Consider the following 17,080-nt stretch of genomic DNA (forward strand, 5'->3'; position numbering starts at 1 on the left):
ATTCTGAAGAAAAATCCAGTTGCTATTCTTTCTTTAATGAAAACTTCGAAGTCCATGAAAGTTATTTTATAAATTTTTTAATTTTTATTTTTATTTTGCTCAGTGGACTCGATGTAAATGTACAATGCAGTGAGTCCAGTCACTTTGCAGGATGTAGTACGAAACTTTGGAGATAAATGGGTCCTACGTTCATGGTCGTCAGCGTTTATGATAGTCCAATGCATACCATTCAGTTTAACCTTTGGACAGCTGGCAAACCTCTATACATACGTTTACCCTAAGTGTGCCATAATTCGATGCATTTTGAGAGTCAGACCCATTTGAAGCAGGCTGTGTGTCTTCTTCGCCAGAGTCGACTATTTCCCCATCTTCCAAGTCGGCCATTTTCCGCACGTTGCAATACTAAATTATGTTTTTATGTTAAAGAGTGACTATAGGGGGAGCATCTAAAACACGAAGGCAATACACTCGAATAAAGCTTCTAATAATGAGGGTAAGAAAAATAATAAAAAAGGACAAGCTATATGTGCTTTTTTGATTAGGTATGAGTGGTAAATAAAACTGAGATTGATGTTAGTGCATTCGAAATTATTTTGTTAAAAATGTATTTTTAGCATAGAAACAATATTCTTTTACATTCATTTATTTATATAAATAAAATTAGTATAAGGCAAAATAACAATGCGTGGTTCGGGGGGGGGGGTAAATATTTTTTTATATATCTTTTACTTTTCGTGATCCGGACGAGTTTAAATGAAGCATAAACAAAACAAAAGCGTTGTTTACATTCTGAATTTCAATTCGATCGCAATGATATCCCTTTGTTAATTTTTTTTCTTCTTCTCTGCTGCATTTTAGTTTAGATATTTTCTTGTTTTTGATGTAGGATCTGCATTTGAAAATAGTTGGACCACACATATTTTTTAATACGGACTAAATAATAAGCGCATATTTTTTATGCACGTGTATATAAGTGTATGACTTCATTATTTGAAATACGACTGAATGAGTGTGTGTGTGTGTGTGTGTGTGTGTGTGTGTGTGTGTGTGCATGTATGTATGTGTATTTGTGTTTGTGTGTTGGTAATTAGTAGGTAGGTAGGTGTTTCTGACTATATAGTTAAATTGTTATTTTATTGGTTATAGTTGGTAGAATAGCTAAAATGACTAATTTTCTTATTTAAATAAAACGGACTAATTAAGATTTATGAATGTCTAGAGTTGAACCACTAATATTTTGTAGTTTACACCCTTGTTTTATATACAAGAGAACATTCGAAATCCATAATTTTAAAATATAACTAGACAATGACAACATGGAATGTGGAGGCTTTTTTTATTTAAAAAAGATCATTATGCATTACTATACAAGTTAGACCAAGATGACGAGTATTATATATATATATATATATATATATATATATATATATATATATATATATATATATATATATATATATATACATCATAAAGAAGGCGCAAAATTACGTCGTACTGAATGCAGCCATTTTAGAGAGGTGAAAAATATATTTCACAAATACAACATTAAAGCAAATTAATTTACAGTATACATAGATAATGAAGTTTGTTTATTAGTTGTTGTGTTTTTTCACATGGAATAAAAATGTTGTTTTACCGACTAAAATTCAAGACAATAATCGTGTTAATGTGTTTATTTCTTACTGAAAGGAATAACAAAGATAGATATATGCAGATTCCCTTCTTTCAAATATCAGGAGGCTTTATTCTCCTGATAAAAAGAAAGCAAAAGAAGCAGTCTACAGCTTTCAAAAGAAAAAATACGGTAGCAGGCACAACTTTGCTCGTTGGCGATGAGCCACGATAGCAGGACGTCGGCCTCGTAAAATGCAATGGGTCGCCTGCTAAGTGTATCCTTGAGACAGACACTGAATACTAATTTGCTTGGCATGGTATAACCAATGCTGTGTGTGTGTGTGTGTGTGTGTGTGTGTGCGTGCGCGCGCACGCACGTGTGTATGTGAGAGAGAGAGAGAGAGAGAGAGAGAGAGAGAGATATTTATCTTACGACATTTATGTTCTCTATGGATGACTTTTTGAGCACGATTATGTTGTTTCAATGCCAAACCTTACAATATTATCACGATGTTTTTGGTTACCAAATGAAAAATGGAAAATGATGCACCGAGATTCTTGCGGACGTACCAAGTTAGTTCGATCTGTGATCGATATGCCATGTCATTGAGAGTGATGATAACGCAAGAATCTCAATGGGTAGAAGAATTTCATCGTGTGTCGTTTTTGACCACCTCAACACCGATCGAATTTAAAAGCAAAAACCTAAGATTACATCGATCTGAATAACAGTTACTTGTACCAGAAAGTCAAAGTTCGAATAGTGGACAACAGCAACTCAGTCGACCTTGCTTCACCGTTACCACTTGAGTTGGATCCAAGATTGAAGGTTATCTTTTCCAAGGAGAGCTACTAAACAAATTTGTCATTGGCATCATCATCATTTTTCAAACACTGTTCAAGTTCCAACACTTAAACGCGTTCAGGTTAGAATTCACCTAAGAGGACCAGATGTTGTACACCAGACATTTTTAACCGAACTTTGACCCTCAAAATTACTTAAATCTTAATTAACACTGTTTGGAGCATCATTACATTTGGGTATCAACACCAACCACGGCGTGTCGTACCAAAGTTATGTAGGAGGACTTGCTTTGTGGGGATTTAATTTCACTCCAGAGCAAAGCAGCGAGGAGGAATATTTCCATCGTATGAAATCGGACCAACTTTGTGTTCGTGTGGAACTTCAGTTAGCAGAAGTTCTGGTCAGTACAGTGAACGTCATTTTATATGCAGAATTTAACAATATGCTGGAAGTTAACAGATTAAGAAGTGATTCTAGATCATTAGCATAAAACAAGGAAAGATGGAACACGAACCTGTGGAGATAGGCGATGAGGATGATTTTGATCCAGAACAAAACCAACAGTAACAAATAAAGGCAACAAACCACAAGGGTTCAAGAAGACAAAAATACAGTTATGATGTCAACCTGGCCCGAGCAAGAAGAACGTTTAGACTTCAGTTTTGCTGGTCTCATGGCTGAAAGAATCGCAGATCTAGCTACTGAATATTGTTAAGTTTGTCAAATCAATCATCTTAATCAGAAATAACAAAACCTTTTGATAATGAGTTCAGAATAAAACTTGGACCCGTATCTACAAGAAGTATGGACATCATCTAAGAAGAGAAGACTTTGAGAGAAATCATCATAAAGACTTGCATGACCATTCCTTACCCCCATTAACTTCGCTGGAAACAAAACGCCTCGAAGCACTCTTGGAACAGAGTACTGAGACCACCTATTTGTTCATCGACTTACTTGATAGAACTTCTCAAGGAAAACGCTAGGTGTGAACCCATGACTTATCATTAATGGTGATGAAAACAACGAAAACAATGATACCAGGAAACTGTAATAACTTGGTTCTCACATTGCATATACGGCTTCATGGAATCCTATGGCTTGTGCTGAAGATGTACTTCCACTCCGAAAACCTAAAGACGTTCAATCCTATATCATCAACAGCAACAACAATCACTGATCAGGTACCAGTTGGGTTACCGTGTACTTATGTATGGAATATTTTGATTCCGATGGATTGCCTCCTCTATGAGAAGAAATGCTCTACTGACTCAGTTAAAAACTGTGAGATTACAAGAATTAGTTTCTGTGGTGTGTGGACAAAATTTTCTTCATCAACGCAATTCTGCATTTACCTTAGAACATTTAGTGACCTCCTTTTACCGCGAATACTCTAGAAACAAAGATCGTTTGTGGACATTATAGCTAGCTGTTTTCTTTCGCACAAAACGTAGTGTATATCATTGACATAATAAAACTGATTTAGATAATTGTTAGTGTAGCCTGACTCCACAACGTTCTCAACTTTGGAAGTAAGTTCAAGCTTAATGGACTATTTTTTTTTTTTTTTTTTTGGTCGTTGTATATAAAGGGAAAGTATGTACCCCAATCCTCCATAGTTGATTTAAAAATATTAATTTAGGATTCATTTGTGCTGACTCGTTTTATAAAAACAAAAATAAATTCTTTTGGACATGTTCCCTCACATTCTCTCCGCTGATCTTTGAACTTGTTCTAAAAGGAAAGTTTACTTTCACATCCACTCCTTCACCGAGTTTTCTTTAATTGGTGAGCATGGTGTGTTGGTCACTCGAAACAGCATGAAATTGCTAATTTGTTTAATAAGTATCTTTCACAATTTTTAAAACAATTATTCAAATTATGAACTTTTGTGTTACAATTTGTAAAATATTGTTTGGAATTTAAAAATCTGTCTGGAAATACAGTCTTCGCTAATTTCATTATCTTTTTTTTATTCATTTATATATAAAAATAAATTTATCACTTTTAAAAGTAACGTTTTACAATTTGTAAAATTTCTATCTGCATTTCTACATGTTGGTGACATTTTTAATCTTCGATAAATTCCGTATTAGTCTAGAAATTTCAATGCTAGTTTTAATCTCGACCATATTTAACATTGTTGGGACTATTTATTTTATAGTATCCGCTAAAATCCGTATATGTTTCAGAATTTTGGTTCTGCTTCTGGGCAAACACTTTTGCATTTATTCCGTTGTTAGTTTTTGTTTTTTTTCAGTCTCAGCTGAAGTCATTGACCGTTTGGAAGCTAAATACTAAATTAGTCTAGGTCATCATAATCTAACGTTCAGGTTCTTTTTACTAATATCCAATAAAGTTCGTGATAGAGTACTGCTTTTAGTCGCATCTAGTTTTGTGTTATGGTGAGTTCTTTCCCCTGATTAAAGCTATTTATAACATCGGTTCAATATATGGTATCACGGTACCAATTGTTTTTCCATAGACCTTAATGCTAATGTTTGGAGAAATAAATATATTTTCTATCCTACTTTAGCGTGCATGTCACATACTTTTCTAGAGAGCAGTGTTAGATTGTCAGTTTGACAAGGACAAAACCAGGTACTCCATTGCATTTAAGAGAGATAACTCTGCTGGAACTAGACAGGGGTAAGAGTTATCTAGTCATAACAAACACAGTTTCAGACATGTGTACCACATTTTTAAAAAAAATCATAAAAATATAAAGTATCATCTAGATAGGAATTAACATAATCTCACATGTTGCCAGGAGGCACAATTTTTTTTAAAGCCTAACAGAAGTTTAACTCTTATATAATGCACCAATCACAGCTAGTTTTGTTGTTTATTTCGAAATACAATCTTCCCTACACCGTAAGCCCCGCCCACCTGGATTTGCACAATTGGTACCGTTATACCATATGCAAAGAGAGAGAGAGAGAGCATATTAAAACAGTATTCTACTTGCATGGGTATCTTTAAGATCATGGTATATGACAGAGTTTGCAGGAACTGTGGATTTAAAGGGTATTACGGAAGGCACTAATGAAAGAACAAATGGAGAAACTATACAAGGCGTAGACGAACACGTACAACACGTGCAGCCCGTACTAGCATCGGAAGTGCACAAGGCTACTCTGCCTTTATTCCCAAAAGTAGAAAACACAAGTAAAAACAGACCAACCTCTTCAGAAACAAAAGAGAAATAGTGGCAGAGACAGAATAGCTACACATTTAAATGGAAAGACAATTTTATCCTGTAACAATTTTTATACTGATTTTGCTTGTGTAACTTTTGATGAAGATGATGATGATGATGATTAAAATGACGTGATTCCATCCTAAAAGTTACCATCTGCTAATATCTACTACTGCTGCTAACACTACTACTCAAGTTTAAGAACAAATTATTTTATTCAGGTGTATCCACACATACAAAATACTAGCTTTATTAAGCTTTCACTAAGGACTATTTTAAAACAATAATTTAAATAAGAATTTAAAGTATTAATACAGAAAGACTACTTACAAACATACATCATAAGTTGTGAATACTATAGTAAACACAATAACACACAGCTGTACTTAGCTTAACAAAGTACATCAACATAAAATATTACAAACATACATGCAAATCAGTACAGTAGTATTTGTATAGTAACACTAATTGCACGGTTAATATATGCTTACATAGATCAGTTATGTTCTGTTATGATTGTGGCATGAATCTAGCATGCCTACTTACATACATATAACCACCCACCCACCCACAAACATACATAAGCATACACACAAACATGCATACTTTCGTACGTTCATCAAGACTGATAAGTACTTTTATTTATTGTAAATAACAAATTGGTCCAAGAATTCTAACAATATAACTATAGCACTTAAGGTTATAATTATTCAGCTTCTCTTTGTCACATTAAAGATATAAAAAACTTTAAAAGAATTTTTGAAATATGAATGTAGTGACGCATGATTCCGTCTTATTAAGTGTGCTGCTGTTTGCAATATAAAAGTAGTTGACGACTAGTGACAATGCTCGCTAACTACTGCATAATCATCCATGCCATACACATATAAGAATTCTGTATAATTTGAATATTTTCCTTACTTCTTATATATATATATATATATATATATATATATATATATATATATATATATATATATATATATATATATATATATATATAATTAAACTGCCACTATAAACTGCACGTTAACAGTAAAAATTAATTTCATACTGATGAGAGAATAAACAGAATCTTCATCTCTGTAATGTATTCTCTCTCTCTCAAGTAAAAAATACAAGAAAGAGAAAGCACAGCCTTGACGTGCAGTTATCTGCAATTTGCTCAAACCATATGAGGTCTTTACAGATACAAAATGCAGAATTTGCACTGCACTCTAAATACTAAACATGCTCTAAATTGATAAGATTGTGAATGAGAATATATAAACAAATTAGGACCTTAAACCTTGCTTGTAAGCGACTACCCTATTCTGCCACCGTGCGGTAACGGTTAATTACACCCGCAAAATGTCCAAATAAAAATGGGGTGGGAACGGTCAGCGAAAACATAACTTTGTGTAAATACATCTAATTGCGTACAGTTTGATACATTTAATTTGTTTTGTGCTTCTTGCAGGCTACCTCTCTTCCAAATGTTAATACTTTGAGAAATCAGCTGACTGTAATGCGGTATTATAATTTGAATATTTAAATAAGATGCCCAAGCATGCCGTAAAGTGGTATAACCTCTCAGGGGAGTAGTAGTATTGTAAGAAATTTACGTGTCACAGCGCCATCTGTTGTCATAATAAGGCGTTATTTTATGCTAACTTCCGTGATGCTAACTTGCAACGTGCTTGATACTACATTTTAATCATGAGCTTAGAAGGTGCAATCTGTGAAATAACATGTGAGATAGCAAGTTTATAAATAGAATATTAAAACTTGCAATAACTGACATAGCATTTGCCATACGACAAACTAAAGAATCAATTCAGTAGTTAGCAAATTGCAAGATACAATGCCGCAGAAGGCAAGTAAATCTAAGCACTTGCAAGCATCATTTTACAGCTTGCATCAATGAAGAATAGAAAATTCATGACTAGAATTATGAATGTAGCATATGCAAGCAGCCATTGACAATAATACGGAAGGAATATAGCACTTGCAAACTTCCACGTACAATTTGCATCAATGAAGAATACAATATGCATGGATAGAGTTATGAAAGTAGCACTTGCAAGTAGCCATTTACAATAATGCATCAAGGAAGATTAGAAAATACATGCACAGAATTATGGCCGAAATCCCCCTCCACAGAGTGAATCCTCTTGACGACAACCACGTCCAATATAAAATATGCGAAGCAAATCCATTTTGAATCACACATACGTTTGCATTTCTTATGAATACATATTTTACTTGTCCACCAAAATTAAAGATGAAAACATTTTTCCTGTGCAGAACTCCAACAGACAATCAAAAGCTTCTTCAAAATCAACTTGTAAAATAATGGCATTTATATTTGTGTCTTCCGCAAAGCATATATTATTATATATCAGTCTGTCTACCTCCTCCATATACCTATCTTTCATAAAGCCTCTTTGACTTTCACGTATTAATTTGTGCAAATATTTGTTTAATTCTGCTAGTTATTACTGATGATACTATTTTGTAGGACATATTTAAGAAAGTAATAGGTTCCAAATTTTCACAAAATTTGCTACATTTATTTTCCTTAGGCAATATCGTGATAATTCTCTCCCTCTGTGTTACAGATAAAATTCCTTTTTTGAATCCATGAAGTATTGAATTTATAAAAAATGTCCTAAATCTTTCATGAAGAATATATATATATATATATATATATATATATATATATATATATATATATATATATATATATATATATATATATATATATATATATATGTACACACACACACACACACACACACACACACACACACATATATATATATATATATATATATATATATATATATATATATATATATATATATATATATATATATATATATATATATATATATTCCTGAAACTGTTTGCAAATTTGGTACAGAAGTTTACTTTAGTTAGCAGTTCCTTAGATATACCATTGTTGTCTTGATAACAGGTCCGATTGCTCTCAAATGCAGGTTTCGAGATCGTTGGTGTTATCTGAGTCAAAGAAATATCATATCATGAAACAACAATGACAATTTGACAAGGTGATTGCAGTCGTGTCAGATAATGCTAAATCCGTTTCAGTATAATTATTTGTTTGGAGGATTGTATTTTTACATATTACGGAGAATTGTTTTATAAAGTTTAATAGGTAGCCAATTTTGACCTCAACGTGTTTTGCTTTTCTTCACATGTAATTAATGAATTCCCAAAAGCAAATGTCGGTTTACGGCTAAGCCTGGAATATATCCCAATCCTTTCCGTGGTTGTCAGGAACCATTGGAACAATAACACACTTTCCCTTCTTTATCAGATAATTTAAAGATTTTAGTGTGAGTATGTAAAGGAAATACCGTCCGCATACTTGAGAGTTTGGTTTTCTAGGTACAATAAAAGATGTCATAAAGATGGCATTAATAAATCTGTTAAAAATGGTCGAATCTAGTGCAAAACAATTTGGTACATCATCAGTGACATTTAAGTATTATTTGTTGTAAGTACGTATCTAAACACACTGTTGTATGTTACTCTGATAATTAGCAACGGACTGACCATTTAAGGTTTTTAGAGAGAGAGAGAGAGAGATGTGCATGTATTAAAAAAACCCATCCGGCTTTAAACTAGCTCGAAAAAATATTCTTGTTCTGATATGTCCCGCCGTTGTTCAGTGATGACAATCACCAGATTAACAGTAATATGCACTCGTGAAAGCGGAAATAAATGGGTAAAAGATGTTTCTTAGATATTCATCCAGCTGCTCACATATTGATCTAAAAGTCTCTTGACACAATTGGCAAAATGCTGACTGGTCGATAATTTTGTTTATCTAAAGGATCATTTTTTCCTATACACTGGGTAACTATTGCTAGTTTTAATTGTTTCGGGAATGAACTTGAATCAATGGTTCTATTAACAAGATTTCCAATGGGACCTGACAATGCTGGTTTAAACTGGATTTAACCTGCTGCCTTGGTGATGTTAATTGGCCCGATGCACATTCCTGCACGTCTAGGAGGTGACTGATTAAGGCAAGACATGTGATTGTTTAGTGTGCCGGACACACCACTAGGTGTGGGTTCGAATCCTACAATCGGATCAGTCCAGGTCCGTTTCGCTTGCGTCCTCGCGCAACGTACTTTACTCCAATTGACTCAACACAATATAAATCTACTTGTGTTCCTTTACCAAAATTAAATCCAAACCAGCAACACTTTCCTTTTTCTTTTCACACAATCTTTTTGTTTCTGAAACATTCTGAAAAATGAACTTATCTTAAAGGATAATACTTTTGTTATGGATTGCTTGGATACTGGGGTGCATTTGTATATCAAAGACATTGGCAGCATTTCCAACATTCTTAGCAACATTAACGAAAACAGTAATTAAATGTTACATATTTCTTGATGATTTTATATAATTTTAATTTTCTCAATTAGTAGGGTAGCATTATCATTATTTCTATCTTTATTTGTCAGAAATGGGCAAATGACTGGCCAGAAATCAGTTGATTTTGTTCGACCGGCACATCTTTCAAACCATTACTACTACTAATCTGCTGGGATTGCTAAGCAGAGCTTAATTAGTCAGTGATGTCATCTTAAGGTACACCTGCAAAAGGGCGGTTTGGTTAATGCTAACTGCCTACCTCCGAGCAAAGCTCTGTCTTGCAATCCTTTCTCACAATGAGCTGTCCACAAGTCCCATGTTCCTATAGATGCGCATTGAATGCCTTTGAATGATATGAAAGTTGTAACCTTGTAGTATCAGGCAGATCTGCTGTGAAAATGTCTGCCGAAATCTGACAAAGGTCATCCAAGAATGTATTTTATACAGTGCATTGGTGATTTACCCGAATTAGCTTGATGTTAAAAGACACAAGCCAATTCAGTAAAATTATGCTGTAGAGGGCCGAAACCACACCTCTTCGCATTAATGGTACTAATCATCACGCCCTTCTTTCTTCCGACCTTGGTTTGCAGGTCATTTTGTTTATTTCACGTGGCGCGGCGCATTTCTCTCATGAGTTAACAAGGAACTAAATATACATTTAGCGGATTGTGGTAGTCAGGATTGTTCGAAATTATAGTAGGCTGCAAGCTCCTCATGCAATGGACAATGTGTTAACTATTACAACGTGTCACCCGTTGTTGTTATTTTTGTCAACGAAGAGGTCCACAATCCTGATTATTAGACACCTACACTGTTTCCACTATATACTATGTATACATATGCCTGATAAAATACTTCGTTATTTGTTGTTAAATGTGCATGCAATTGTCAATATCAACATAAGATATCTTCCCAAAGATGATGGATTTGTTTTTAAAAAGGCACAGTAGTAAATGTTCGCGACAGGCACATATGTATTTCCAGACATTGCTACGCTGACTTTTTTTTTGTGCTTGTAGATTATTTGTTGTAAATTCTGCTGCATTTTATGTATTTGTTATTTTTGTATATTATCATTTATAATTTTTTAAAATACGCTTTGCTTTCTTTGGACATCTATGAAAAGCATTAGTGACTTAAAGAATTCCGAAATAAACAATAAAATATTTTTGATTAAATAAAACAAAAATAATGAAATGTACTTTGAAATTGTCTAGTTTAAATAAATACAAATAGTTAAAATATATTCTGAAATTCTGTTTTCATATGCAAATAATTAGTAGGAAATTATATCTTGAAAAATGCTATTTCAGGAAATCAGAAGTCGGCCATACCTATTTACTAATTTCTCGATTCCAAACAAATTCAAACAACGTACAAGCTCATCTAATACATCGGCAACAAGAAAAGAACTGAGTCACATGAATAAACAAACTTTAAACGATTCAATGTTTAAAATATTTTTATATTCCTCTTATAATTCCCAGAAACCATCAACATACAATTTGCAAAAGATACATGAATTATGTTTGACAGATTGATGTGCTATTCAAATAGAAGATATCTCATAACATATGCTTGAATTCTATGTCTCCTTAAATGTGTACAACGACAGTCTATTCAGATAAAACAAAAACGTCAGAACCTTTCAAAGAAACGTGTAAGCAACATATACACTGAAAACAATCGCATCGAATTTGTATTCGTAGTTTGTTCGATTGTTAGAAAGTTGATATAAATCATTCAGTATAGGTTGACTTAGTTTTTTTTAAAAATAGTTTTTCTTGCCATCAGGATCATTTAAATAATTTATACCGTCAGTACCATGCGGAGATGAATGTATAGATAAATCACCGACGATGTTCTACAAATGCTGTATCAGCACACATTGTTCTTTCACTCTTCCCTGCAAATAGTTAAGTGTTTTTGATCTATTTTTATCGAAATATTCGGTGTTTCTCTGGTACTCTTCTGGCATCTGAGGTGCAGACTTGTTTTATAGTCAGTTTAAGCGGGATAAAAAAAACCCGTTGATTTCCACAATATCACTACTCAAAGCTTTCATCTCAATATTTATCCTTTATTCGATTGGTTGTAAACACGTTTTATGCATGACAGATCATTGGCTCATTTCTTTCTGTTTGAAAGGTTAGTATAGATGTGAGTAGAATAAATATTCAACCTCTGAATAATTCCTATGCATCTTTGTTTATTATGCTATCACCAGTCTTCTTCTGTACCTCTAAGATTTTGCAGTTCTTTTAATTCAGTAGCTATTAATAATATTGTCAAGTTTATCTCTCTCGCTCTACTACTTAATATCTTTAAAACCGCTTTTATGCAAAGGCTGACGTATTCTATTATCAACTCGGTTCGGTGCAAAATATGTAACAACTGTATCAGATATTTCTAGTTGTTTTCCCAATGTCTTAGTCATTTCTTTTTGTTTCATCTAGTGCATTATGTTAACATCTGTTTCTGTAAAATGTTTAAAAGGAAGACTTCACTAGGACCTCTACGAAATATGTATCTATTCCATTCATTATCTATGTTATATTTTTTAAAATAGCACAGTTTGCAGGCATACCGTGCAAACTTGTAATTTTCCATCTTTTTCTCTGATGCTGACAGCCAGTCTATTAATGTTACACATTTGTTATTGCTTGAAATGGCCATTATGAACGTATGAATTGAAGTCTCAGTGAAAAGCATTTTCGACTGACACAGACTGTAGCAAACACGTATATTAGCCGTTGGTAAACGATTACAGGGGAATTTCTCTAATAAATTCTCTCTGTAAAATATTCACATATATTTTGAACAGACGAGAAGAAAGGAATAATGTAATATATTAATCTCAGTTTGGTTTTAGAAAACACTAGAGTACTTGTAATAATATAGTCAGTTTGCATGGACTAACCGGATATTTTGATTGCAATGTGGGAAAAAGATGTGTTCTAAGCACAATTATTTTTGTAATCTTTTTATTGACGATTTAGTTCAAACGATATGAATTAGGTATGATAAGGACATTTTCATCAAAGAGAATACGCCAGAGATATTTGCCTTATTGTATGCAGATGATGTTGCTATTTGTGATGGAACAGTACGATTATGACAACAGCATATCAATGCTAGAGATAAATTTTGTGCTGACACAGGAATGGAAATTAATCTAGCAAAAGCAATTATATTTGTCTTTCGAAATGGTGGTTTATCTGATAAATAAGGAGCGTTGGTATTATAAGGGAAACCTATTGCAACCGTGTCATTTAATAAATACACTCGGTTGCTTTTCACATCGAGTTTGAGTTTGACGAAGGCAAATCATTCTTATCATCACAATCGTTTAAAGACAGCTCTGATGGTCTCAGTTGTTAGGCCGCGGGTTCGAATCCTTGTAGAGTCATACCACAGACTTATAAAAAGGGTACTTTCAGCTTCCTCGCTTGGCGTTCTGGTGAATATGCATACCCTCATACTGCTGAATCGCAATTATAATATTGGTTTTACCATAGAATCTTCTAATATTTGTTGATATCTAAAACTTCTAGATACTGATTTCAACGCTTGTGTGTGTGTGTGTGCGTGTGTGAAATTTTAACGTATCTGTAACAATTATTCAGTCATATCGCTACGATATCTGCAGTGTGGCACGCAGACATGTAGCATGATGTCCCACCCAGTCACATTATCTTGACACCAGGCCGACCAGTCCTAGGCAGCTGTTAGTACCATTTTTATAAGTCTTTGGTATGAATCGGCTCGGGTTCGAATTCGCAACCTCCCGCATCTGAGCCAGACGCTCTAACCACTAGGCCTCCAGAGCTTTTGTCATCATGATTACATAAAGGTGGCATAGCAAAATACAAATGGATATAAGAAAATGTATTTAAAAACAGACACCATAAAGATATAAACTGTAGAAAAATTAAAACCATACATTCATTTCAATTTCAGATGGCTAAAATTTACAGAACCTGAAAATGTTAGTGATGGCGACCTTGACAATGAACATGTCAAACATGTTTCGGCTTAAATTGGTCTGATCTGAAAAACAAAATAGATGTTTCCACTGGTTAAATGTAAAATACACGAGTAAGTGAAAAGGTGTTTTAATAAATGTGAAAATGCCTTTGAAGCAAAAAATAGAAGATCACGAGAAAAAGATCGAATCATTCAATATTGTTAACGTCATCACTAAGGAAATCTCGAGAAGCATTGCCTAATGTGTTTTTCTTGTAATAATTAATTTTAGCGTAATGCACAAAGACTAACAACAACTATTGTTGCAAGTATCGTTAAAGGCACACGTACATCAACAACAATGCATACTTTTCTTGTAATAATTAATTTTAGCGTAATGCACAAAGACTAACAATAACTATTGTTGCAAGTATCGTTAAAGGCACACGTACATCAACAACAATGCATACTTTTCTTGTAATAATTAATTTTAGCGTAATGCACAAAGACTAACAATAACTATTGTTGCAAGTATCGTTAAAGGCACACGTACATCAACAACAATGCATACTTTTCTTGTAATAATTAATTTTAGCGTAATGCACAAAGACTAACAACAACTATTGTTGCAAGTATCGTTAAAGGCACACGTACATCAACAACAATGCATACTTTTCTTGTAATAATTAATTTTAGCGTAATGCACAAAGACTAACAATAACTATTGTTGCAAGTATCGTTAAAGGCACACGTACATCAACAACAATGCATACTTTTCTTGTAATAATTAATTTTAGCGTAATGCACAAAGACTAACAATAACTATTGTTGCAAGTATCGTTAAAGGCACACGTACATCAACAACAATGCATACTTTTCTTGTAATAATTAATTTTAGCGTAATGCACAAAGACTAACAATAACTATTGTTGCAAGTATCGTTAAAGGCACACGTACATCAACAACAATGCATACTTTTCTTGTAATAATTAATTTTAGCGTAATGCACAAAGACTAACAATAATTATTGTTGCAAGTATCGTTAAAGGCACACGTACATCAACAACAATGCATACTTTTCTTGTAATAATTAATTTTAGCGTAATGCACAAAGACTAACAATAACTATTGTTGCAAGTATCGTTAAAGGCACACGTACATCAACAACAATGCATACTTTTCTTGTAATAATTAATTTTAGCGTAATGCACAAAGACTAACAATAACTATTGTTGCAAGTATCGTTAAAGGCACACGTACATCAACAACAATGCATACTTTTCTTGTAATAATTAATTTTAGCGTAATACACAAAGACTAACAATAACTATTGTTGCAAGTATCATTAAAGGCACACAAACATCAACAACAATGCATACTTTTATTTATCAAGTACGTTTTTAAATATATTTTCAGATTTCTTATGCTCAGTTGCTGTTTAGAAATTTGTGCGTTTGAAAGTTGAGTTCAGATAGAGGAATACAATTACGCTGGCGTAGTTAATTCATTTTGATAAAATGCTGCCATCTTTTAGTTCTTTTGTAATATGTTCCACTTGTCGATTGGATTTTTTTCTCCATTGTTTAATGCACTGTGTGCATTACAATATCTGACAATCATTTATACATTTTTTGCAGATCTGACATTTATATCGAATTTCTATGTGTTCTGAGATGGTTTCGAACTCATTTTCAGTCACGTTTAACATGCTATGTCTCGTGTGTTTCATTTGAAATGGACACTCGAATTCATGCTTGTATTTATCTATTTCAATTGAAATCGGGACATTTTTGTCTATAAATCCCAATCACTGGTTTGATTTCATTTATCCATTTATTTTATTTTTAGATAACGAAAACAGGCGTTGTCCGTATACAACAAGCACTGCCTTCATCCGAAAATGACGAGCCTGATTGCAGAAAGACAACAGCGTATGTAAAGCATATCCATTGATAGGTCATTAGATCATGCGCAGAACACAGATTTAATTGCACTTGTAAAGATAATAAATCGTTGTGTGTGGTACAGATTCTGATAGATCTGAAGATCACAAAGATGATGATTAGAAGACCAGCCAAAAATGAAGCTGGTGATTATCCCAAATTGTATAATGACAAATGAGAGCAAGATCAGGACAAATTTAAGCTCAAGAAAGTACGAAATTATTATTATGTGTTTTTGATACATACATATAAACAGTAGTTTAGTTAGCTTAAGATTGAACAAAACGAAGTGTTTTTTTAGCATCTTGCACAATAAAGACAAGATGAGGAAGATAGTAAGTTTTAAAAGATTTAACTGAACCAATAGATTGACATATGCGTTGCACGAAAGACCAAAACGACTTAGAGACGCAAAAGTAACCCAACATGTGCAAAGTATGCCAAGAATATTTGCAGAGCACAACCTAACACAACCTAAATACCCTCTTGATCCTAATCAGTATGCAAGAGAGGTGCAAAGCTCAAGTGGTACGGACCGCAGACTAGAAACTGGAATGGAAGAAACGTTTGAAGAAGTTAGGAGAGAAGAATGTTTACTTTAATCTGAAGGTTATTTTCTGAGTAAGAAGATACGGAGACCAGGCGATATAAAGATGTTGAACTTAAAAAAAATTATTAAATTTTAAAACAGAGCTTGAAAATCTTGGCAAGTAGATAAAAGCACTTGAAAAACATATTGAGAAGAAAGAAAATGATATAAAAATTACTTTACAAGAAACTAGAAAAATATAAAAGTATGAGATTATAACTAGTGGGAAATTTTTAAAACTTCAAAAACTATTTACAAGTTCAACATAGATTAAATCAAACAAATACTGAGTCGTAAGCTCCATCCAGGGAAAGACTAAAACTAATTTTCAAAGGAAACGGTTTAATAAATGCTACTATTCTAGAGTGATAACATATCAATGTCAGCAAACGGTTTAATAAATGCTACTATTCTAGGGTGATAAAATATCAATGTCAGCAGTTAGCGTGTCTAGAATCAACTTGGTGAAATGTTATGTAATCGATATTTATTTGTATTCGCCTTATCGTTCTCCACCTTTACATGCTCCACATATTCAAAGCGAATCATCCGTTGGAAACATTAAA

The 17,080-nt window shown here is 33.3% G+C and overlaps 1 protein-coding gene across 2 annotated transcripts in view; it reads right to left on the reverse strand.

Annotated features, from left to right (window-relative positions):
* LOC149800953 (phosphorylated adapter RNA export protein-like) overlaps window positions 1-395 on the reverse strand; it is a 36,281-nt gene extending 35,886 nt beyond the window's left edge. The window contains exon 1 of one of the 2 annotated variants that reach the window (XM_089955027.1): window positions 277-395. In XM_089955027.1, coding sequence (XP_089811153.1) covers window positions 277-384 — 108 coding nt within the window. In that variant the 5' untranslated portion in view covers window positions 385-395. Of the gene's footprint in view, window positions 1-270 lie in introns of both variants that reach the window. The other variant, XM_089955026.1, reaches the window with a different exon arrangement.
* Window positions 396-17,080: the final 16,685 nt, after the last annotated feature.

The sequence above is a fragment of the Sinohyriopsis cumingii genome, chromosome 4 (genome assembly GCF_028554795.1).
Source record: "Sinohyriopsis cumingii isolate HCF-2022 chromosome 4, ASM2855479v2, whole genome shotgun sequence".
Lineage (NCBI taxonomy): Eukaryota > Metazoa > Mollusca > Bivalvia > Unionida > Unionidae > Sinohyriopsis > Sinohyriopsis cumingii.